The 25,297-nt window shown below is 37.6% G+C and overlaps 1 protein-coding gene across 3 annotated transcripts in view; it reads right to left on the reverse strand.

Moving 5' to 3' along the window:
* Nucleotides 1–25,297, reverse strand: part of ap4e1 (adaptor related protein complex 4 subunit epsilon 1) — a 30,853-nt gene that overhangs the window by 4,461 nt on the left and 1,095 nt on the right. For 2 of the 3 annotated variants that reach the window (XM_061917272.1, XM_061917274.1), the window contains 19 exons: nucleotides 20,240–20,311; nucleotides 20,027–20,150; nucleotides 19,064–19,137; nucleotides 18,864–18,985; nucleotides 18,051–18,210; nucleotides 17,795–17,961; nucleotides 17,654–17,727; nucleotides 17,450–17,572; nucleotides 17,271–17,380; nucleotides 13,218–13,359; nucleotides 12,371–12,484; nucleotides 10,003–10,121; nucleotides 9,579–9,881; nucleotides 5,815–5,926; nucleotides 5,594–5,732; nucleotides 5,174–5,423; nucleotides 4,512–5,048; nucleotides 3,615–3,805; nucleotides 3,379–3,539 (listed from right to left, as the gene is read on the reverse strand). In XM_061917272.1, the coding sequence (XP_061773256.1) occupies nucleotides 3,379–3,539; nucleotides 3,615–3,805; nucleotides 4,512–5,048; nucleotides 5,174–5,423; nucleotides 5,594–5,732; nucleotides 5,815–5,926; nucleotides 9,579–9,881; nucleotides 10,003–10,121; nucleotides 12,371–12,484; nucleotides 13,218–13,359; nucleotides 17,271–17,380; nucleotides 17,450–17,572; nucleotides 17,654–17,727; nucleotides 17,795–17,961; nucleotides 18,051–18,210; nucleotides 18,864–18,985; nucleotides 19,064–19,137; nucleotides 20,027–20,150; nucleotides 20,240–20,311 (3,094 nt within the window). The remainder of the gene's footprint in view (nucleotides 1–3,378; nucleotides 3,540–3,614; nucleotides 3,806–4,511; nucleotides 5,049–5,173; nucleotides 5,424–5,593; nucleotides 5,733–5,814; nucleotides 5,927–9,578; nucleotides 9,882–10,002; nucleotides 10,122–12,370; nucleotides 12,485–13,217; nucleotides 13,360–17,270; nucleotides 17,381–17,449; nucleotides 17,573–17,653; nucleotides 17,728–17,794; nucleotides 17,962–18,050; nucleotides 18,211–18,863; nucleotides 18,986–19,063; nucleotides 19,138–20,026; nucleotides 20,151–20,239; nucleotides 20,312–25,297) is intronic. The other variant, XM_061917273.1, reaches the window with a different exon arrangement.

Raw genomic sequence — 25,297 nt, forward strand, 5'->3', positions numbered from 1 at the left:
ATTTTTATAAAACAACATTTGTAAAGGTATGTAAAAATTACAGTTATTAATATTTGCAGAAGATACAACTGTGTTTTGTTCAGGAGAGAACACATAGAAGCTAATATAAATAATCCATCCATCCATTTTCTACCGCTTATTCCCTTTTGGGGTTGCGGAGGGGTGCTGGTGCCTATCTCAATAATAACGGTAGAAATTAAAAAATTAAAAAGTTGGTTTGCAAAAATAGACTATCCTTGAACCTCAGTAAAACTAAAATAATGCTGTTCAGTAACAATAGAAGAGAAAGTCAAAAAACAATACAACTAGACGGAGTAGATATTGAAAGAGTACCGTAAATTAAAACACATTTTTTATTTTAATAATGGAAGATAAAATGAACTGCAAACCTCATATTAACATATACAATATGTTAATATGAGGTAGGCTATTAGGGATACACAATAGGGTATCCCTAATACCCTACTGTACAAAACTACCCTTCGAGTGCAATACGTCCGACACAGACTGTATTTATTACTTTGGTACTCTTGTCTTGTTCTGTATATTGTACAGTATTTTGTATTTCTATAGTGTTTTGTTTATTGTACAGGATTGCTTAATATTTTTATTGGATAGTAGTCTGTTTATTTCAATTGTTAGTTTTTTTCCTTTATTTCCTCTAGTGTTATTTATTTCACCCCATATTTGTTCCAACCACCGCACTTTAAATTGGAGTCTTTAATCTGGTTATATGCAATGAACATAAAGTCCATTCTATTCTATTCTATTCTATATAAGGTAGCAATCAATTTTTCAATAATGAATAAAGCAAAATAAGTATGTATATTCTTTACTGCTTGCTAGTGTAACAATATCTGAGTTACGGTGTAGAAATATGGGGAAATAACTACAAAATTATGCTTCAGTCCCTAACCATGTTACAAAAGAGGTCAGCTAGAATAATACCCAATGTTGGACATAGAGAATATTCAAACCCTTTATTGAATCCTAATTATTGAAATTCCACAATATAGTGAATTTGCTTTGTGCATAATTTTGCTGTTTGCAAAGTATTATCTTCTACCCAATAATGCAAAACAATTCTTCTCAACAAAAGAGGAGAACTCTAACCTCAGAGAACAATGTAACGTAATACATTTGTATGCACGTACAACACCTTTAGTATATCAGTGGAAGGAAATTATGGAACGGATTAAGTAACGAATTCAAACAATGTGCTAATATGATCCAGTTTAAGATACTGTTCAAACTCAAAGCGTTTACAAAGTAGAAGGAATAAGAATCATGATACACATTTATAATCTTATTCATCTCACCATATGAAATACAACTTACTTCGCTATTTCTTATTTATCCATTCATCCATTTTCTACCACATCTCCCTTTCATTATTTATTTTTAGAATCATATTACTTATAGAGTAAATTGTAAAGAAATTGAGAACAGGAAGTAAAAGGGGGTAGGATTAATTAAGATCTGCTTCTTCCTATTCCTTTTTGAATATGTTGAAAAGAGAAACTGGAAATTGTGATGTATCATGTTGTAATTGTATGCATGTTTGAAAAATACATGAACCATAGCGAAAAAGTAGGAGCTTACTCACAACAGTGCAGATTACAATGGCATACTCGCGAAAAGCATTTTAGATACATTTCTAACGGAGATATCCGCTGACGTCACACTTGGGGAAAACGTCAATAATGGGACAAATTCCAAACAGTTGGTTTGGAGGAAGTATGAAGGAAGGCAAGATTGTTGTATAAATATCTCTGCCATGGTTTAGTTTCAAGTGTCAGGACTTATGCAGATCCCAAATACATGAAAACAGTTATGAATAGGTATGAAACATTGGTTTTGTCCCTTTTAAAATTGAAAAAGACAAGACAGTGAGGTGAAACGTTTGCAATGTCAAACGGAGCTGGCATTTTACAATCTCACTACATTGATGATGCGTCACATTACCAGAAAGCAGCCTAAATATTTAAGAGCAGCAGACAATCAGAAACAAGGTATATGTATATTTCAGTAGCTAACGCCATCTTATATGTTTGACTTGCATAATGAATGTTGTATTGAAACACGTGAGGACAAGTCAGCATCTCCAGTTTGTATGTTAATGCTAATGAGTTGTTTGTCCCAAAATCAACATCCCTCCTCCAATTAATACCTTTTAAAATGGGTTTGGTTTAAGTTGTCAGATACACGGACAGTCAATTTATCATACCTTACAGAATTATTTTTGTTTAGTTTGATTCTTTATCATCTATTACCTTGGGTATTTTTTGTACTTTATAACTTTCAATGTTATGTGGATTAATAGGAAGAAACACTAAAGGTCATTGGGAAAAAAAAAAATTGTTTTCAATTATAATCCCTAAAAGACGCATTGACGCTAGTTCGTACAAATTAATCGATAGATTAGTCAATTGTTAAAACATGCTAGCTGCAGCCCTATTTCCAATTGTTCAGAAAGACACTGCAAAGTTGTCAATACTTGATATTATTATTCCAAGTTTATTATATCCACATAGTTTCTCAGTCATTCCCATCACCCAAAAGACCAACACAAGCTAGGAGTTGTCAGAACCAACAGAACAGATCCCTACCAACGAAGACAGAAGACCGACGTAGCATACACCGATAGCAGGTTCACAACACCCGACTGAGAGAATTAAAAACCAGGCAGAATTTAGTAGTCCTTTATGTGGTCGGTTTGTCAAAGAGACTCAGAAGATTTTTTTTCCCCAAACATTTGATTGCAAAACCTTTCACGACCAACCCAAATAACTTTTATCCGCAGCTTTCACTGATTTGGAACTCTAAAAAGCAAACCAGGGCATTGTTGTTTTTTTTCACCGATATTCATCTAATATGGAAGTGGCCATGCACAAGGCGGGACTGGACCTAGACATTAAAGGCTTTTACACACTATAACTCTTGTAACCCACTCTGGTGTTCCCCACGTTAGGTGCGAGATGTGTAGCTGCTTTTTTCCCCCATCAGAGTTCAGCAGCTACTGTGGTGTTTATGGCAAAGCAGAATTAGGTACAGCTGCCATCACACAAGCTAATGGTCGACATTAAAACCTAAGGCATCAGGCATATGAACAAAAACAGGATCTTATAGCTCAGTTACAGCTCATGTTATTCTATTGTGTGTTATACGTTTTATGTCGCATGATTGCACCAAGTAAAATTCCTAGTTTGTGAAACCGTTCTCAAACAATGGCAATAATAACTATTGTAATTCTGATTCTAATACTGATTTACAGCTGAAGACGCCTTTCGGATTAAAGGTGATTTCTTCAACAAAATGTCGTCCAGCTTCCTCAATTCAATTTCGGTGGATTATAATACAGTATATTGAAATGTTCACCTATGATGTCCACCAAATGAAGGTGAAGTTTCCTCTCCAGCACATTTAGTGTCGCCCTCAGGGGGTCCTGGATGTCCATGATGAGCGTCAGTTTCTGCTTTGTATCGTGCGAGAAAGCCAGCCACATTGTCCCATACTCTTCTGTGGACAGCGCCAAAGGTCTGGATGCAACATACATACACATAAGCAAATAGCGGTACAAATTGCTCCATTTGAGAACATAGCAAGTGTGTCACCTGATGAATGCGGTAAGAGGGAATTTACAAGAGAAAGGAGTCGTGTGAGGAGTCCCATTCGCCGTGTGGAAAGAAACCAGTCCTGATGCAACAAAATGAACTAAAGGCCTCTTGACAGTTAAGGAGTATTGATAAACTTCCACATGGCGGCTCTTCACCTCCTCTACTGGACTCTCAGACATACAGGACACCTGAAAAATATTGGAGTCGTATTAGTGATTTTCTTAATAAAAAAAAAAAAAGTCACTCATAATAAAAAAAATAGTGTGCAGTGTGTCAGCAACAGGTACGCTGTCAGTTTTTCAGCAAATATTGAGATCTTAGGAGGGAAACTATTAATAATATGATCCATGGTATCTTAGAAAACAATAGCGCTTTTGCTGATTTCAGGGAAAATGGGAAAATCGGCCATCCATAAAAAAAAAGTGCCCTGGCTGTTTTTCCAAGTACCTTCAAGCATGCAGATGGTAACAAGAATGGCTTTACCACATATTATGAAAAGAGATTAATTACTGTTTTGCATGTTAAGTGGTGGAAGTACAAGTATATTGAGCTCGTCTGCCATGTTTTTTGTTTGTTTTACATCTTGTGTTTTGACATCTTGAGTACTGACTGAGTATACCCTTCTTTGCCAAATGAAGTACAAGAATTAGTGCTGTCAATCCAATTTTTAAATCAGAACATGATTAATGCGAATTTTTGTGTGATTAATCACATGAATTAAATAAAGCGTTAACTTTGACAGCCCTAATAAGAATACAATTTAAAACAATAAATATAAGAAAACAATGTGATTGCTGTAATGTCATGGAGTTCTCAAAGTTCTCAATTGGTTTCTTTCTTGGGCTTGTTGGGTTGTGGTGACATGTGAGCATTCACATCCTAGTGCTTATTTACCTCAACTTCTTCCGAGTCCAGCTGCACAACTAACCGCTGCACAGGAGAGGCAGAGGTGTTGGATATGAAAACAACAAGAACCAAACAGTCTTCTTTGTACACATGGCAGGCAGAGAGATCCACACAGTGGCTGGAACACAGGGGAGTGATTTCGGAATAGTTCGCTCCGATACAGTCAGCAGGGAGGTATGAGGCGAGACACATGTGTTTAGTTCTGAATGGTTCTTCGGTCTCAACAGAATCAGCAGCTACAAGGCCGTTATCCCTGATGAGACAAGTCTCGGGTCTCTTCATGTCGCTCTCAGGCCGCTCGTTGTCTATAAGAGCAATACCCTTAGCAGCGGCAGAACCAAAAGAGGTTTGGGATGTCTGTCTGGATGAGGGCAAAGATGCTTCAGGGTCTACGTTTGAATCCAGCAGAATGTTACACAGGAGGTTATCCACGCTGTTGGATGTTTGCTTGCTGACCTCGGAGGATGTGACCTCCCCTTTGGTTTTTCTGCTGAACCTCTTGGGCGTCAGCTCTGACTTTCCCATCTGTTTAAAGATGTATCAAAACAATATGATTATGCATCTAATGTGTATCATGTTATGTTACTGTTGTTACTGCATCATACTGAGCCCAACACTGGTAAATGAAAGTACCATGCCTATCTTCTCACCAAGGACACGGACGTTTGGGAGCTCAGGCCAACAAACAGCGAAGAAGCCAGCTGCTGTTTCTCTTGACTGGCAGCAAGAGTTGCCGGTGGGGTCTGGCTCTGTGAGATGCTGGTCCCACCCACTTGGTCCGCTGAATGGACCAGAGTGTGTGCCTCAACCTGAGCAGGTTCCTCTACAGGATCTCTCTGGGCCAGGTAGCCCTCCTTTCCCCATACTCGCTTGACTTTTTCCAGCTTTAGAGTTGTGCTGCTGAAACAGAGAGCCAAAGTAGAGCTGCGTCACTATTAATGGCCGTAACATTAAGACAACTTCAAATGAGATCCATCAAACATTTTTGCTTGATTGACACTGTCTGATAAGTATCCATTTAACAAAACTGTAGTTGGAATTTGCAGTTATGTAAAGCAGAGTTCACACACCCTCCTTTGAGTGAGAGATCAGAGCTGTCACCAGACAGACCAGAACTCGTTGAGGGCAGAGTGGGCGATTGTCTGTCACCTAGGCTGCATGAAGACATGCTCATAGGTAACTGCAGGCCGTAGGGCTCCAGGCTTAAAGCTGAGGAGGAAAAACAAACACACAATCAAAACAAAGCTGTTTTATTGCTGCCAAATTATATCATAGGTGAGATTCACTGAACCTTTTTCCTGGGCAAGATCATCCTGACGTTGATGAGGAGGTTTGTAAGGAGCAGCGCCAGCAGCCAGCGCATCTGACACAAATGCATCCAGAAATGACAGAGAGGAATCTACCTGGAAACAAAGGTAATGCTGGTTCTAGCCTTAAATCATTTAATAAATCAACTTATATTTGACCTCATAAAACCAAACAATGCTCGGTAATAAGTAACAGCAGTGGGAGTAAATCAATGCATTGTACATCTCAAGTCTTAAATCCCAAAGCAAGTCTCAAGACACGACTGGTCAAGTCAAGTCTCGAGGCACCAACCAGGTATTTTTGAGTCCTTACAAGTCATTAGCATGGTTAAAGGGGCCCTACTATGCAAAATCCACTTGTCTTACCTGTTGGTACCTGTTTTTGTGTATTTGGGTTCCATGTACGTCCCGAAAATTTAAAAACAACCAATGGAGGCATGGCGGGGATACTTATAAAACAATTTTGCCTCCTTCCTAACGAGCCGTTTGTAATTTAACACTTTAGTGATGTATTAATCGTGAGCTGATATGGCCATTTATGGTAGAGACTTACCCGAAAAGCTTTGTGAGTGGACGCCATATTCAGCCAGTTGTTGTCCAAAGTTTTAGTCAATAAGTTCATTGATATTCTCTATCCAATCGTCGTGGGGCAGACTGGCTCGTACATGAACATGGATGCTAAAGGACTTAAAATTTACATCTGTCAGTACTCAATATGAAAGCGCTAAAAACTAAAACATGGCTAATTAGGAGAGAACACAGTCAAAAGAAGGTTGGCCCACAGGAGGATTTTGGTGCGTAATTTAAGACAGCCCAAAAAACGCACATTATGAAAGCAGGCTTGACGATGGTTTATAAAACAAAAACTAGGCAATTTTTTTAACTAAGCATCACCATTAAGTGATATGTAGACCACTAGGAAGTGAAGAAAATATTACAATATGACAAGCGATAGAAAATTAATGGATGGATGGATGGATGGACCCGTTTAGGTCATTACTGGAGCTAGAAAAATATCCCATTTATGTAAACCATTATTTGATTTACTATATTTAACATATATATCTAATGTTTTTTATTTAAATGACATTCTTAATCATAATTAATCACCAGTGAAATAGCTTTAAGTGAGAACTTCTTATTGCTCTTGCTTTAACCTCATAGTTCAAGTGAAGACTCAGACGGGGGAGTCATTCCTCATTGACGGGTTAACATAAACAATAAGGCGCAAAATACAAAAGTATAAGACTCACACAAAAGTGCTATTTCTATACAGGGGAACAAATAACAGCATACATGTTAACAATATGTTTAAACACAAAACTTTAGCAATTATTCACGACAGGACGTACTAACGCGACACTAAAGTCGAGCAAAGACACCCTTTGGGATATGAATAAGGTATCATCAGTAAGAATATTTTTCCAAACATTTTTTAATTAAATGTGTTTTGCATCAATAATACAGCTTTTAGGATCGTCAATAAAGTAAACCGCATGAAAAAGAAGCAAGTTATGTTTTATTTTAATTATACATACAGTGCATTGAATTTGACCGTTCCCCCGTCAGTGCAGGCTACTCTGCCTGCACTGACGTATCTGGGGAATTCCGGTTTCTCATTGCTCTTTGTCTTGCAATTTGTACAGTATAACATGTTGTTATATGATGTGGTTATCTTTAGTTATTGTTCATTATTCCCCCCACAGTATAGCAGTAGTTTTGTGACTTTTACTTACCTTAGTTTTGTGTGTTTTAAATGTGTGGGATTGTAAGTTTGGACAGCTTCTTCAGTAAATTTCTTGCTTGTTTTCAATGGTGTGTATACAGTTCATGTTAAATGTGACTGATAAAAGACTCGCGTTGTAACAAAAAGTAATTTTTAAATTGTGTCGCATGCTATTTTTGACAGTGATTTGCGGATGCTGGGACATAACCTGGCAATTATGTGGAAATGTAAATATGTCACATGGGCAACATATTCATAGTCATGTCGGCTTTAAAGGAGCGATACGCAAGAATTGCATGTCAAGTTATCACTAAATAGCCCTATATGTTAAAAGGCATTAATAAATCATGTTTTTTTGGAATACCTGTATAACTGATAACAGTAGATCAGCCGGCATATGTTCATTTCAAAATTAGATTTACAGCTCCAAAATATTGTTATTATTTTCATTTTGATGCACCTCCCTCCACTGTTTGACCAATTACAAAGTTATTGAGTGTTCCAAGTTACGCACCGCCATTGTCGTCTAGCTACTGCCACTGGTAAAGTTTCTTAACATGTCAGACCTTAGTAAATCCAAAAGGCCTTGTTATGATCCTCAACTTAATCATGACAAATAAAGGAACAAAACGAGAATTTTAATCGGGGATGCCTTTGAAAGATGGAGACTATTGAAGGCGGAGAAGATGTTTTCAGCGGATGCCAAACATGCTTATTTCCTCCTTAATAGGTAAGTAAGGCATTTACGTTTTCTTATTACTTGTAATAAATAGAAATGGACATTTCGTATCTAAGCTATATTGTCCAATACAGTCTATGATCTTGTCTAACAAATATAGTATGTTCATGCAACAAATCCCTAGCCATGACACATCGACATATAGGCTAACAGGGGAAATATATGCCCGTTTGCCTGTATGTCGATATGTCATCTAACTGACAGGAAAACATTTATTTTCGACAAATAAAACCTATGTGAATATGGGTAGTGTCAGTGCCTATTTCGTTCTCAATATGCTGGGAGTTGCAACATTAGCATTGCAGTCATCATGGCAATGTGAAACCTATGGAGAAAGCCAAATTAAATGATCAAATAAAACCTTTAATCGTGTTCGCATATTGTGGACTCCATGTACCAAGTTATATGGCAATCTGAAATGTTTGAAACAGTAACCTATAGGCATACCTTAGTAAAATGTCTCTTCTTTAGTTTTCACATTAGGCTGCTAAGCATGCTCCACTTATTTTCACCAGTGTAACCATTACGTGTGTTGGTTATAATTCGTTTTAGTCTTTGTTTTCTGATAGTATTGACAATGACCATATGATTGTCATTTGTTGTGATATTGTACGCAGGCATGACGTACTTCTTCCTGAAAATAGCCTAATTTCTGTGTAAAATGTGTTGGTTAGACATTTGTTATTGACAAAACGCTTGTCTATTAAGCTTTTATGGTTTCAGCACCTCAAGCCCTAGTAAGAGGCAGTGGAAGTTTGAAGTTCCTTGGAGTAGCCCAGTCGATCGAGCTGGATTCGGCTTCGTATCTGTCAGTCTCAGTCAGGGAGAGGGGAAGGGGACTGCAGAATTTTGACCGTGATTGCAAAACCATTTCGGGCCAGATTCCTAGATATGGCTCCTTAAATTTCAAAATAAATTTTGTATATCACAGCCAAGGGCACAACCTCTGCTCTGCGATGAGGTGGCGACTTCTCCAGGGTGTACCCCGCTTTCCGCCCGAAGCAGCTGAGATAAGCGTCAGCACCCCCCGCAATCCCGAACGGGACAAGCGGTAGGAAATGGATGGATGGCACACCCTCTCTGAAGTTTTATGAAGTTGTAATGCTTAAGTCAAGTCCCAAGTCAGTGATGTCAAAGTCCAAGTCAAGTTGAAAGTCCATGTTTAAAGTTGTCAAAATTGTGACTTGAATCTCACTTGAGTCCAAGTCACGTGACTCGAGTCCACATCGCTGATATACAGTATAGTCTAATTTTCATGCCCACCGATTCTAAAGTTACCTTACCTCCAGAGACTCCTTGCAAACATCTTGAGGTAGCACCATTGCCCTTATCTCAGGATGCAGGCTGAGGTTCTGAAGCTCCTGAGCCCTTTGTCTCAGTGCCGTGTCCATTGAGCTGCAGTACGTTTCAGATGTCCGTTGAAGAACAGTTGCACTTGCTTCGCCTTCACAGAGTTTGGTCATTGCTAGGAGGACCCAGCTCTTTGTTTCACTGCTGGCCTGTTTTAAGTTTAAAAGCTTCGCCAGAAGTCTCAGGACTGTAACTGGCTCCAGATCGTCTCTCAAATGAGAATATTCCCCAAGGACCTGAAAGACAAACACATACAAGATCAAGGTCCAATTTCAACAACTGATGATGTGACATAACACACTTCTGCAGTTGCAATAAATAAACGGTAAATGGGCTTGTTAAAGAAATCGTGCTCACCCAGCTGATGACTTGCAGAAAGCGCTGAGGCAGCTTACTCGGCTCTTCCTGGAGCAGAGACACATAAGAATCCACCGCAAAGTGCCTCAACTTCATGTCCCCTCCACCGCCGTCAAACCCTGAGCATTTTGTACAAAGAGAAGGGATGATTAAAACAGCTTCCTTCAAACAATTGTAATGTTTCCCTGTCTTAGGTCGCAAGAGTGCGTTGATCACATTAATGCTTTTAGCTAGACACTTCCAGTAAGATTTGGTATCAGGAAAAAATATTTCCCAGCACATTTTAGTAAAAATTATATTGGTACCGAAACATGTTTTGGCAACAAATAAATACAAACATGGATATTCATTTGTATCACGTATCAATGCCAATCTTAATATTTGTGTACACGGTTATTGTATTTGTGTGTTTAAAAGGGTTTTTATTTTCAACTTTCCCTTTTCCACATTCTCTTGTGTTTTTTAAGGTTCCGCTTCCCTTTTTTACAGTTTCAAATTAAGGGCAGTATTTTGACATTGAAGGGTGGGTGCTTGTGCGGAGCTTACAAAAATGTTATCCAGAAGCAGTTTTACAAGACTTGGGCGTGCAGGTAAAAACCCTGTAGAAGAAGACAAGGGGTTTAAATCAAGTTTAAGTTATTGGATGTCTTAGTGTTCAGCCATACTTTAAAGATTCATAAGCGGTACAGAAATGGAGAAATATGCATTTGTAAATTATCCATGAAGTATCCTACATCTTTGTCTTTCTATTTTTAGACCTAGATAGGTTGACTTATGTCTTAGTATATGTCTTATTAATGTGTTAGTGCAATAGTTCATTTGTGAACTATTTATGTTCTTAGTTGTTGTTTGTAGACATGTTTGTCAACAGAGTAAAATTGATACAATAACGTAAACACAGGTTTTGATGATCATTTGAAAGAAAATATTTTGACCTGAATGAATTAATAAATGAGGTGCTGAAACTACCCCTGTTGTCATTCATTTCCTGCCTTGAATGCAAATGCAAATATTACAAAATATGGGGGTACATTCAGCTATTCTAAATGATATTCCACTTAATATTTACAGAAAATTTACAACTGATTTAAAAAAAAAATCCCCAACAGCTATCTTGTGGAGTTTAGGGATTATAAATAAGATGGACTTTTAGTGAATACATTTTTATTCACAATTACATTAAAACATCTTTAAAAATAATATCTGAGTAGCATTTTGTGATGTTACTAGATTTATTTCAACAAGACAGGAAAAGAAGTCTTTTGTCTTTCTGGAACATCATCTGGATTGCCTCTAGCTTGTTTCTGCGGGTACATACATTCAACTACATCATCATCAAGTGAGCAAAGCTGATAGTTGACTGACATATTACATTTTATTTAAAAAAACGGACTAATAAGTGAATCATGTAATAAATCATTCATAAACAGTTTGTAAACTATTAAACATCAATAATAACTTTAGAAAAAATTATACTTGCTTTGTAAAGCGAATCATGGTCTCTGATAACGAATTCATGCATGATAATAAATTAGAAATATTTCTAAATAACATGAAAATATACAAAAAATACTCATATTGCTACAATCCACTGAATATATAAAACAGATTTTAAAAGTAACAAAGTTGACCAAAGTGCTTTCCGGATTAAGTAGGTAGTCCAAAAGTAATAAAGTAGTTCACTCTATTTTGTTTGAAAATACAAGATTTCTCTCCAAGAACGAGCTAAGTCTGCCAACAACAACACACACAAAGGTCTACTCAAGATAAATGTAAAAGAAAGTTTGCTTTATATTTTTATATTTTGAAACGTTTTAAAACTTGATTTAAACCCCCTGGGTCCTCCAGTCTTATTTTACATTGTTTACCTGCAAGCCCAAATCTATGCTTCCAAATAAACTTTTTGTAAGCTCCGCCCACACTCTCCACTCCATGTCCAACCACTACCATTAATTTGAAACCGTAAACAAGGAAGCAAAACCGCAAAAAAAGAGAAGCATATGTGAAACAGGAAAAGTTGGAAACAAAAACCTGTGAAACACAAAAAACAAGTAACAGTGTACAAAAATATGAAGATAGGAATTGAAATCATTTTTATAATGTTTTATTTATTTGTTGCCAAAACTTGTTTTGGTGACAATAAAACTTTTTCTAAAGTAAATTTTGTTTTGATTCCAAATCTTCCTGGAAGTGTTTTGACTCCATAAATTTTTGGCCAAATTCCCTTCCGAACCCAACTAGGGAATCAAACTCATGCACTCTTGCTAGGAAAGGCAGAAGCTTGTACCATTACAGCACCAGGGAGTCGGAACATAATAAAATATACCTAAAATAAATAAATAAAATATTGCCACAAATGTTCACTCACCCTCAGACAGCAGTTTAAGGAAATTGTTGGGGATATCAGGCTGCATCAGGTCTCCGCCCAATGAGAACATAGTGTTCATGGTGTCAATGAACCACTTGTTGTTGTCAGATGCAAATGTACAACTTTTTATAGGAACAATTGAAGTAGTAACAACTTTTTTTTTTAATTTATTCAGGATAGTGCACAACAATCCACTGTACATACTGTAAATGAGCTAAATTGCATAGTTGCTAACGCTGTTTATTCACAACTGTAGAATCTTTTCATGTTTTTCTTCCAATATTTATACCTTAAAAATCTGAACCACTTTAAGGTATATTATATATATATATATATATATATATATATATATATATATATATATATATATATATATATATATACATACATATATATATATATATATATATATATATATATATGTATAAAATATAAAATAAAACATAGCATAACTTTTATTTGTCCTACAAATTAATTACACTATTTGCCATTGATAACACTGACATGACATTTATGTGTTGTGTTGAAATCATTAGGTACAGTATGAAAGTGAAGTATTTGGCATTATGGTATGTAAAGCAGAAATGCAAACAATACAATTTAAATACCGTTGATACAAATTGAAAGGACTACAGAGAATTTTGACCGGTTTCTACAGGGTCACAATTCCATACATGTGAAACAGAATAAATGTATATTCCGAAATTAAGTAGCTAGCTACAGTATTATCAAATGTAAAGCTAACAAACTGTAAACATTTCAGATATGTTAGTAGAGGTAATTGAGGATAAATATGAATACCATTACTTGATTTTAGAATCCATGCACACACCAAACAACAAAGGATATTTTTCAGCCACTTCCGCCACCTTCCCCATCAGGTCAATGGTAGTGTAGTCGTCTTGACCGGTATGCAAGAACTCTAGCATCTTTTCCACAATTACAGTGACATTCTGGGCGTTTGTGATTCTGAAGAGCAACTCCAGTGTCTACAAGCAAAAAGAGGAAGATTAAATGACGGTCTGAGTGCATATCCTCAAAATCTTGAGCGTGTCTTACCCACCCAGTGTTTCCCTGACCAATTTCCTTGCCACTTTGCAGTTCACATAAATTGTAAATAAGTATTGTGATATACTTTACATGTATTGTAACATCAGGGGTCTGTTCAGCAGTAAAGCTGCTTTACCCAACTGATATTGTATACTGCACACTATTGGCTGATGGCAGACCAATCACAAAGCACTACGTTCTCTGTCTAGGTATCTGAGTGGCTCAGCCACATTGTGAATGTTTGTTGTGCTGCCTCTGTATTTTCTCTGCTGTTTTTCTCTGAACATTTGAATTTATTTAAAGTCTTGCAATGTCGTCCAAACATTTTGCGTCTTCTGTAACAGGACACAAGCCCTAGAGCAGGCCTATTCAACTGACGGCCCACGGACCACACACGGCCTGCCTAAGCTTATTCTTTGGCCTGCCGAACATCAACTAAATAGGCTTGATGAAACCATCCGAACAAGGAGTTGCATATGTATGCAGTACACCTGCCACCCCACAGGAGGCAATAGCAAGGCATATGTGTCACACTGAAGCAGCAGTGGGTGAGTAGAAGAACACAACTCATTCAAACCAAAAATGGCACTATCAAACCAGAATAAAATCAAAATAAATCACGAAAATCTGACTTTTAACAGCGACTGGACAACAAAGTAGAAATGTACAGAAATTTCTGACGTAATATTTTTATATTCGTGGTTGTGTTGTTTTTTGGCTGAGTAACTCTACGACGACCATAAAGCAAGTTGCGCCTAATTTCACCAGTAGTGGGCAATCATGCTACACCTTAGGTTTAATTGTGTTGAGCCACATACATTGTGAGCAATGTTTGATGTGGATGTTTATTTTTATATTCGTAAAAATCTATTTATCCATGTTTTACCGTTTGTCCCTCTCTGGGTTGCGGGGATGGCTGGAGACTATCCCAGATGCATGCGGGCGGAAGGCGGGGTTCCACCCTGGACAAGTCGCCAGCTCATCTCAAGCACTCATAAAAATCTGTAGTTTATTGTGTGAATGTATTAACACTAAACCTTCAATTTTATTTAAGTAAACTACACAATGGACATAATTTATGTAAAAATACAATGGATGTTATACTTTTGTAATGTTTATCCATCAATCCATTTTCTACAGCTTGTCCCTCACAGGGTCACGGGATGGCTGGAGCCTATCTGAGCTGCATTCGGGATGAAGGTGGAGTATAACCTGGACAAGTTGACGTTTACATTTTCAGTCTTACAAACCTAAATGAAGGAAAAAGTTTAAAGAAATAAAACGGAGGAAGGAAAAAAATTAAATAGAAGGAACATCCATTATCAACAAAACTTCTGGAGCTTTTGTTTCTTCATGCTGTTAACCATCTGTCTAGCTGCACATGGCTGGTATCGAACAGAATAATGACTTTATTGACAGTGCAGTGTGAAAGCCGATGTATTTACTTTGCAATTAAGTAAACACAGTTTAAAATGAATACAACCTGCGGAGGCACTTACAGACGAAACATTGAAATATTGATGTCTGGACCCTGAGCCTTTGGGCTCTTGAAACTGCAGCCCTCTTCAATATGTAGTTCAGGGGTCTCAAACATGGGGCTTGTGGGCCAATTGCGGCCCGCGAGACGTTATTTTGTGGCCCGCACTTTGATATGACAATTTAATGTTGATGAGGCCCGCGAGTTTAATACGAACGGCGCTTGACAGCGTCATACTTTCCAACGTTCCCAATTTTCCCGAGAGTCTCCTGAATCCATTTACTCGAAATCTCTGCTGATTTTTACCAAATCAATAATATTCAGGGGCTGCCATTATCAATCAATCAATGTTTATTTATATAGCCCTAAATCACAAATGTCTCAAAGGACTGTACAAACCATTACGACCACGACATCCTCGGAAGAACCCACAAATGGCACTGCCTTTAGCGCCATCTACATCCTGCACAGACAGCGTGCAAGCCCAGCTATGTGCTGCAATTTGGCTGTGTAGTTCACACGGGTGCTATTGCAAGACATATTTGATCAACAGCTACACAGGTTAAACCGAGGGCGGCCGTAAAAAAAACTTTAACACTGTTACAAACATGTGCCAGACTGTGAACCCCCACCAAACAAGAATGACAAACACATTTCAGGAGAACATCCGCACCGAAATACAACATAAACACAACAGAACAAATACCCAGAATCCCATGCAGCCCTAACTTTTCCGGGCTACAATCTCCACTCCCCCGCTACCACCAACCCCCCGCTCCCCCACCATCCTTACTTGCGTCGGTTGAGGTGATGTATATTGTAGCCAGGGAGAGTTAGGGCTGCAAGGTGTTCTGGGTATTTGTTCTCTTGTGTTTAAGATGTGTTAGGGTGCGGATGTTCTCCCAAAATGTGTTTGTCATTCTTGTTTGGTGTGGGTTCAAAGTGTGGCGCATATTTGTAACAGTGTTAAAGTTGTCTATACGGCCACCCTCAGTGTGACCTGTATGGCTGTTGACCAAATTCATCTTGCAGACACTAACGTTATTCTGCACAAGTCTCACAAAACACGATAGAGAGCTGTCCCTTTGGTTGTGCGATGTGTAAGCTTGCGCGATGACAAGCTGCAGAGCAGTAATGCTCTTATTGAGGGTACGCAAACCCCAGGGGGTATGTGAAAGTATGCCAGGGACAAATGAGATTTATTAAAGATATTCTAAAAAATAGCAGTAATTCATAAATACTTAATAAATATGTTAATTGGATGACAGTTTAACAAAATATGAATGTAAGTTCATTAACTGTGAAAAGAAATGCAACAATGCAATAATCAGTGTTGACAGCTAGATATTCTGTGGACATATTCCATAAATATTGATGTTAAAGATTTCTTTTTCTGTGAATAAATGTTTAGACTTAAGTTCATGAATCCAGATGGATCTCTATTACAACCCCCAAAGAGGGCATTTTAAGTTGATTACTTCTATGTGTAGAAATATTTATTTATGATTAAAATATGTTTATTCTTCAACAAGTTTTTTTATTTATTTTTATATCGTTTTTTCCCAAATAGTTCAAGAAAGACCACTACATATGAGCAATATTTGGCACTATTATACAATTTAATAAATCAGAAACTGATGACATAGTGCTGTATTTTACTTCTTTATCTCTTTTTTTCCAACCAAAAATGCTTTTCTCTGATTAGGGGGTACTTGTATTAAAAAAATTTCACAGGGGGTACATCACTGAAAAAATGTTGAAAACCACTGTTGTAGAGGACGTTAAAGGAAGTGCAGTCACGGCAGACCTTAATAATGTCGGCCAGGTGAAAATTGGAACAAATTCGGGAGAATGGTTGCACCGGTAGATTGTCGGGAGGTGCACTGAAATTCAGGAGTCTCCCGGAAAAATCGTGAGGGTTGGCAAGTATGTTGCTAGGGCGGGAAAGCCATTCATAGAAGGTGAATTCATTAAAAAGTGCATGTTAGATTATTTAAGAAATCTTTTCTTGCGGCCCAGCTTCACCCAGTTTCTGCATCCAGTGGCCCCCAGGTAAATTGAGTTTGAGACCCCTGATGTAGTTGAATAGCCCTGCCCTAGAGGAAACTGCTTACCATCAGATATAGGGTGGGCCTCCTCAATGCTTGTCAGCATTCACACAATAGTATAAAATAACATATAGTATTTAAACAAATACAATAGCATTATCTATTTACTCTATTTACACAACATCCTTGTGCATTTAGAATTTCTTATCAGTTCTTTATTTCGTCCAGAAGAGTTTGGAGTTTTTCTTTTGTAAAGTGTAACAGCATTTAGCTACCTTAAGCGAATGCATGTGCGCATGTATGTGTGAAGGGAAACACTTGTCACCTCACGCTTGATGATGAGGTCAGGATGATCCAAGCATTCTATGATGGTCATCTGATGCTGCAAGGCCAGTTTCGGATCCTGCTGGACCACATAAGTGAGCGCTTTCAAGCCTGCAGCACCACAAACATAATTACTGCAACTACTGCTAGATCAGGAAATTACTCTGCATTGATTCTTACCAATATATTTCAAGTTAATCTTTGGTGACACCACAAAGTTGCCAATACATTTTGCAGCTTTTTCCAGTAATGCAGCCTTCGGATGTATTGTGTAAATACATTTTACGCACTCGTACAATATTGCTAAAGAGAATAAGTATAGAAGATAAGCAGTGGAAGAAAATGCAAACAACCATATCACATGCAATTTCAAATGTTGCTTACCATAAGTGATGTTATGGTTAATCTCTGCTCTTCGTAAGGACTCATCAAGGACTTCGTACATGATCTCACTTGTACTGTGTGGCACAAAACAGTCAAAACAAAGCAGTAGAAACAAAAATAATTTAGAGTCTGCTTAATTACCTTGGGTCACTTTTTCCTAATAAGGACAGAATTCTGAGAAGCTGGATTTGAAGCCAAGGAGCAGGAACACTATGATAGTTATAATCCATTGGAAGTTTTCCAGCCACCACCTGCTTAAGTATGGTGACAAAACTCCCGGTCAAGTCCTTGTAACTATCTGGATTCTCCTATGGGAAATATTAACCTAAAATTAATGTTGTTTTCGCAAACAATGTTGATGCCAATGAATCTTTAACCAAATAAATGAAGAAATTACCTTGATCATCTGTAAGTAGATGTGCAGAGAGGCCGTCATAACGCCAGGATCTTTGTCACACAAAGCCTTGCGAAACTTGTTATGGATGTGTTGAACTTGATTGGGTGCGATTAGGTAGAATTTGTATAATGCCAGAACTGCTTTTCTTCTAATTATTTCTCTATAAAAATATAATATGATCCATTAGACCTAAAGTTTTTATTGAGCACTTTTCTGTCAATATATACGCACGCACGCAAACATACACACATTATATATATATATATATATATATATATATATATATACACAATATAGAAAATATACAAACATACATATATATACTGTACATGTATGCATGTGTGTATATATATATATATATATATATACATATATATATATATATATATATATATATATATATATATATACATATATATATATATATATGTGTATATATTTATATACACATACATATGTATATGTATATATATATATATATATATATATAGTATATGTGTGTATATGTATATATATCTATATACTGTGTGTATATATATATATGTGTATATATACGTATATATACACACACACACATTTATATACATGGATAGATACGTATATATATATACATGTATAAATACATACATACATGTACATATACGTACATATATGTATACATGTATGTATGTAAGTACGTGTATATATATACACACACACACACACATTGTTCAAATTATATTTGTGTGTATATATATATATAGAGAGAGAGAGAGAGAGAGAGAGAGAGAGAGAGAGAGAGAGAGATTTATTCAAACACGACTCCTTTCTTACTTTGGGTGAGTTAGCCTCTCTTCAACCAGCGGGAGGATTGCAGGTATCATATCTTTGGGGAACAATTGGCTGACAAGAGTGAGAGCCATGCACACTTCAATGAGGTTTGTGCTCTGAAGGTCCTAAAAGCATAACAATTAGATTACATCAATTCCAATTTGAGGTAACCAAATTTGTATTTAAAACAAAACAGCACCGACCTTTAGGACTGTATTTACAAGAAGAAGGAGCAGCTCATGACTTTCGTTCAAAAATAAGGCCACAGAGAGGTAACCTGAAAAGGCAGCAAAAAAAACAAAATACTGAGTAGACAGTATATTAATACAAGATCGTACATTGTATCCAGCAGCATCGAAGGGGGTCTTTGTAAATTTGAACATTTGTCTCCGGCCATTCAAATATGTAATTCATAAAAAAATTTTTTTAAAAAGACATCATAATTGTTCATTTAAAATTACTATAGCTGTAAATGTATATTTTTTAGGTTATTCGAATTAAATTAAGAATGTCTAAGACTACCTACTACACCCCTCTTTCAAAAATCCAAAATGGTTCGTTCCACCTGGATAGCGACAAACCCAGCATTGAACACTTCACTCAACACAGACATCATAACGTCATCAAAACTCACCTTTAAGCTTTCACACAAACAGCACCAGCATTTTGTAACAAGGATGAAGCAATATAACAAAGGTTAAAATATAGTTAATCTATTTGTTGGCAGCATACAGTGCAACCGTAAAGTATTTACAGCGCTTCACCTTTTCCACATTTTGTTATGTTACAGCCTTTTTCCAAATTGGAATACATTATTTTTTTCCTTAACATTCTACAGAAAATACCCCATAATGACAACGTGAAAAAGTAGGGTTTTTTTTCTTTTTAACCTTTAGCCTTGACTTTAAAACCGAGGTGCGTATTGAACTGTGATTATAGCATAAAGTCACTGGACATCCCTATTTTTTTCAATGTTCACTATTTTCCAATAGGATTTTAAACCACAACAAATAAGAGGTCAACAGAACACATATGTTCAACTGCAAATGTTCCACTGTAATTCACACTTGGATAAAAGCAATCAATACCACACTGGGTTATTTAGTCATGGAATTTCAAGTTAATCAGTTATCTGGTGGAATTCTGAAATGATAAGTCACACATACCAACTCTCTTTTCCAATGCAGTGCCTTGTTGAGCCAGCTTGATGGCATGAATGTAGCAGAAGGAGGCCTCATAACCCAACATTTCACAGTAGATGGCTCTTACCATGAGCTCCTTCATCTGTCGCTGATGATCAGCACATGACACCAAGTTTAATATTTCACCCCGTACTAAGAGCCAGGTCAAAAAAGTGGCAAAAATTCAATGCTGCAAACCATGGATGTGTTTGGGGATGATGCTTGATCTTTAATAGCAGCCAGCTCCTGTTGAATCAGTTTCTCTTCTTCCTAAGAAGAAATATGAGAAAAGCAAAACCAGGATAATATTGGTACTGAATTATTGGTAATGATTGCCATGAGCACATATTGACAAATGTTTTGAATGATAAACACTGCCTGGCCATAAAAAGGTTACACACAATATTTTGTTGAACTGTTTTTTGCTTTAATTACGACACACGTTTGCTGTGGCATCGTTTACGCAAACGATGTCATGTCACATTTATTCCTATCCAGAGTTGCATCTCCATCCATTTTAATAATAATAATAATAATAATAATAATAATAATAATAATAATAATGGATTAGATTTATATCGCGCTTTTCAATTATTAGATACTTAAAGCGCTCACAGAGAAGTGGGACTCATCATTCATTCACACCTGGTGGTGGTAAGCTACATCTGTAGCCACAGCTGCCCTGGGGTAGACTGACGGAAGCGTGGCTGCCAGTTTGCGCCTACGGCCCCTCCGGCCACCACCTATTCATTCATCAATCATTCACCAGTGTGAGCGGCACCGGGGGCAAGGGTGAAGAGTCCTACCCAGGGACACAACGGCAGCGATTTAGATGTCAGTAAGTCGGGAGCGAACCTGCAACCCTCAGGTTTCTGGCACGGCTGCTCTACCCACTACACCATGCCGCCCCCCATTTTATACCGCTTGTACCTTTTGGGGTCACGGGAGGTGCTGGAGCCTATCTCAGCTGCATTCGGGCGGAAGGCGGCATACGCACTGGACAAGTCGCCACCTCATCACAGGGCTAACACAGATAGACAGACAACATTCACACTCAAGCTCACACCAGGGCCAATTTAGTGTTGCCAATCAACCTATTTTACCAAAATATTGTATTGCTGACAAGAGATTAGGACCACTCAGCAAAGTTCTGCCCCTTTATTTTAATGCATTGGACAGCTCTTAACTCGATGTTAGTAGTTGAAGCAATCTCCGTACATGTTTTCTCATGCTAAATGCATGCTAAAGAGTTGAACCTTCTAACCTAACTACATAAAGTGTCTTTCAACATCATTTACCAAATAAGAAGCTACTAGAGGTGGGCGGACTGCTCTAAATATTTATAATATGGCTACTAGGGTATTATTGGTATCAATACTTAATATTTTTCAGCTCTTCTTTTCTATGTTTATATCCACAGGTATCTGTTATGTTGTTAGAATTTATTGTATTTGTATGTATGTGTAAATATAAAGTTACATTGTTTACAAACTCCAGGAATATGTTGTTGGACACAGGAGGGCTTTGGGGTTAAAAAGCCAAAAGATATGACTTAAAACCAATAGACGTTTTTTGCTTTTGCTTACTTATTTTGCATCCTTTGCTTGATTTTGGTCAAACAATTAGATGTAATAAAAGAGAGTAAGGGGAATAATTGGGTTATTTTGTTGATATTGGTACATTGACTTACATAGCATTATATAAAATCAAACCTTGGTTTTCAAACTCCCCAGTAATCATACGATTTAATGCTTGATGAAAATTCTGCTATAACTATGCCTTGGTTTTCGATTAAGGTTATCATTCGGCCACACATTGCACCTAACTTACTTGTCCCATTCCGCAGAATCGAGCGCCCAAACAAAGAATCCCACACGTTGGTTACTGTGTCGTCAAGTTCTAATTACACTGCATGAGTGTAGTTGTGTTCAAAATATGTCTTTATTACAAAAGATCATAGGGTTAGCCTGTTTTCAAGAAAGTCTGACTCCTTTAAAAGTGATGTTAAATATTCATTTATTTACTTAATTTGTCGTTTATATGTATTTCACATTATTTTTGCATGTAAAACTATTCTAATTCTCTATAAAATATGTTTACTGTTAATATTTTACGGATACAGTCCCAGATATGGATTTAAGAGCTGCATTGGGTTTTTCACACAATTTTTTTTTGGGGGGGGACACAAAAAAGAAGTATCATATTGTTTACAAATAACGCACTATTCTTTCCATTAATCTATCTTCTACCGCTTGTCTCTTTCGGTGTCGCGGGAGACTTGTTTGCCTAAAATATGTATCTTGAGTTTAATACTGATAACAATCATGGTCAACAAATTAAAGGCAAAAATCATGAAACCATTAAATCATCTTGAAAAATGATTGGTATCAACCATAATGGCCTTATAGTTACTTGATATGTGATACCATGAATTGATTAACGTGGACCCCGACTTAAACAAGTTGAAAAACTTATTCGGGTGTTACCATTTAGTGGTGAATTTTACGGAATATGTACTGAGCTTTGCAATCTACTAATAAAAGTTTCAATCAATCAATACCAAAAATTTTAATATTCCCTAATTCAAGAAAATACTCACTGTACCAGAGTTAAATTACAGTAATGTATTGCCATCTGAAACATAAAAATGAGAGCCTCTTATCTATTTGCTTGGTTAAGATTAAATGACGGTGTGAGTGCATATCCTCAAAATCCAAGCTTAACTGAGCATATCTCACCCAGCCAGTGTTTCCCTGATCAATATAGTGTTTCCTCGCGATTTTACAGTTTACACCAATTGTAAATAGTTATTTTTATATACTTTATATATATTGTAACATCTATTTGATATTATCAGGGCTCTATTCAGCAGTGAAGCTGCTTTGCCCAACTAACATTGTATACTGCACACTACAGGCTGATAGCGGACTAATCACGAAGCATTATGTTCTTTGTCCAGGTATCTGAATAACTCAACAACATTGTGAATGTTTGTTCTGCTGCTTCTGTCTATGTTCCGCTGTTTTTCTAGGAACATTTGAATTCATTTAAAGTCCCGCAATGTCATCCAAATGTTTTGTGCCTTCTGTAATAGAACACAAGCCCTAGAGCAGGCCTATTCAACTGACGGCCCATGGGCCACATACGGCCTCCCAAAGTTTATTCTTTGGCCCGCCAAACATCAACCAATTAGGCTTGATGAAACCATCCGAACAAGGCTTGCTTATGTATGCAGTACTCCCGCCACCCCATAGGAGGCAATAGCAAGGCATATGTGTCACAATGAAGCAGCAGTGGGTAAGGAGAAGACGACTGCTCATTCAAACCAAAAATGGCATTATCGGCCTAGAAAGAATTTAAAATCACGAAAATCTGACTTTTAACAGCGACTGGAGAACAAAGTATAAACGTATTGAAATTTCTGACGAAGTAATGTTTTTGTATTCTTGGCCGTGTTGTTTTTTGGCTGAGTAACTCTTTGGCGATCATAAAGTTTGTAGCGCCTAATTTGACCAGTAGAGGGCAATAACGCTACACCTTAGGTTTAATTGTGTTGAGCCACATACATTGTGAGCACCGTTTGATGTTGTTTAATTTCTATACTTGCTGAATATAGAAATGTCAAACTTCTTTCCAGAATTTAAATGACCGCCATAACCACAACACCAGTGGGAGCTCCACAAACCACGTTAAACCCAGATTCCGATCCAACAAAGGTCTTAACTCATTCACCTTCTATGCCCTATCAATATGGAATGCACTCCCAACAGGAGTAAAAGAAGGTGCATCTCTGTCCTCCTTCAAAACCTCACTAAAAGAACACCTCCCGGCAATTACAACCCTAGACTAAAACCCTCCCCCCACCAGATCCCACCTCCCCGGATTGTAAATAATCAAATGTAAATAATAAAATGTATATACTTGTTCTTACGCTTTCTGAACTCACTATGTTCACTGCTCGCTGTACATATCCTAACAAGTCAGACCTACACTGTTTCAATGTCCATTTCTCAGATGATATAATTATTCATGATTGATGTGCTGATAGCAACCAAACCTAACACCCCTTCCACAACTCAGCCCCCAGACTGTAAAAAAATTAAATAATTCAATGTATATACTCTGATGATTAACTTGTGTGATGACTGTATTATGCTGATAGTATATATTTGTACCATTAATTGATTATTGTGGACCCGACTTAAACAAGTTGAAAAACTTATTCGGGCGTTACCATTTAGTAGTCAATTGTACGGAATATGTACTGTATTGTGCAATCTACTAATAAAAGTTTCAATCAATCAATCGTAAAAATGTCCATCCATCCATCTTCAACCACTTAACTGGAATGGGGTCGCGGGGACAACAGCTCCAGCAGAGACCCCCAGACTTCCTTCTCTAGAGCTACCTTAGCAACTTCCTCCTGGGGGATCCCGAAGCGTTCCCAGTCCAGAAAGGAGATGTAATCCCCTCATCTGGTCCTTGGCCTGCCGCAGGGTCTCCTCCCAGTGGGACGTGCAAGGAGGACCTCCCTAAGGAGACGCTCATGAGGCATCCGCACGAGATGCCCGAACCACCTAAGCTGGCTCCTTTCCAAGCGAAGGAGCAGTGGCTCTACTCCGAGTCACTCACGGGTGATTGAACTTCTCACCCTATCTCTAAGGGAGATGCCAGCCACCTTTCTGAGAAAACTCACTTCGGCCGCTTGTATCCGCGATCTTACTCTTTCGGTCATGAACCAAATTTCATGACCATAAAAGCAGTAGAAAATGTATTTATCCATTTTCTACTGCTTGCTTGTCCCTCTCGGGGTCGCGGGGATGGCTGGAGACCACCACAGATGCATGCGGGCAGAAAGCAGGGGTTTCATCCTGGACAAGCCGCCAGCTTATCTCAGGCATTCGTAAATATCTGTAGTTCATTGTGTGAATGTATTAACCTAAACCTTTGATTTTATTTATCCAAACTGTCATGATCCACTATTTAGATCATGGCATGTTCTGGTTTTGTTCTGTTTTGTTATCACCCTGTTTTGTATTTGACGTCTTTGGTTCCTGGTGGCACTTACTGTTTTGTTTCGGTTGCCTAGTTACGCATTTAGTGTCACCTGTTTCTTGTTTGTCACGCGCACCTGATGTTTGATTATCTCTTTATATAAGCCTGCCCTTTTGGTTCGTTCTGTCTCGCAGTTTAAACTTGCTCTTGATGCAACAGGTGACGTCGCTATCCCGCATTGTGGTAACTATCTTTTGTATT

Source organism: Nerophis ophidion, linkage group LG12 (genome assembly GCF_033978795.1).
Source record: "Nerophis ophidion isolate RoL-2023_Sa linkage group LG12, RoL_Noph_v1.0, whole genome shotgun sequence".
In the NCBI taxonomy this organism is placed as follows: Eukaryota; Metazoa; Chordata; class Actinopteri; order Syngnathiformes; family Syngnathidae; genus Nerophis; species Nerophis ophidion.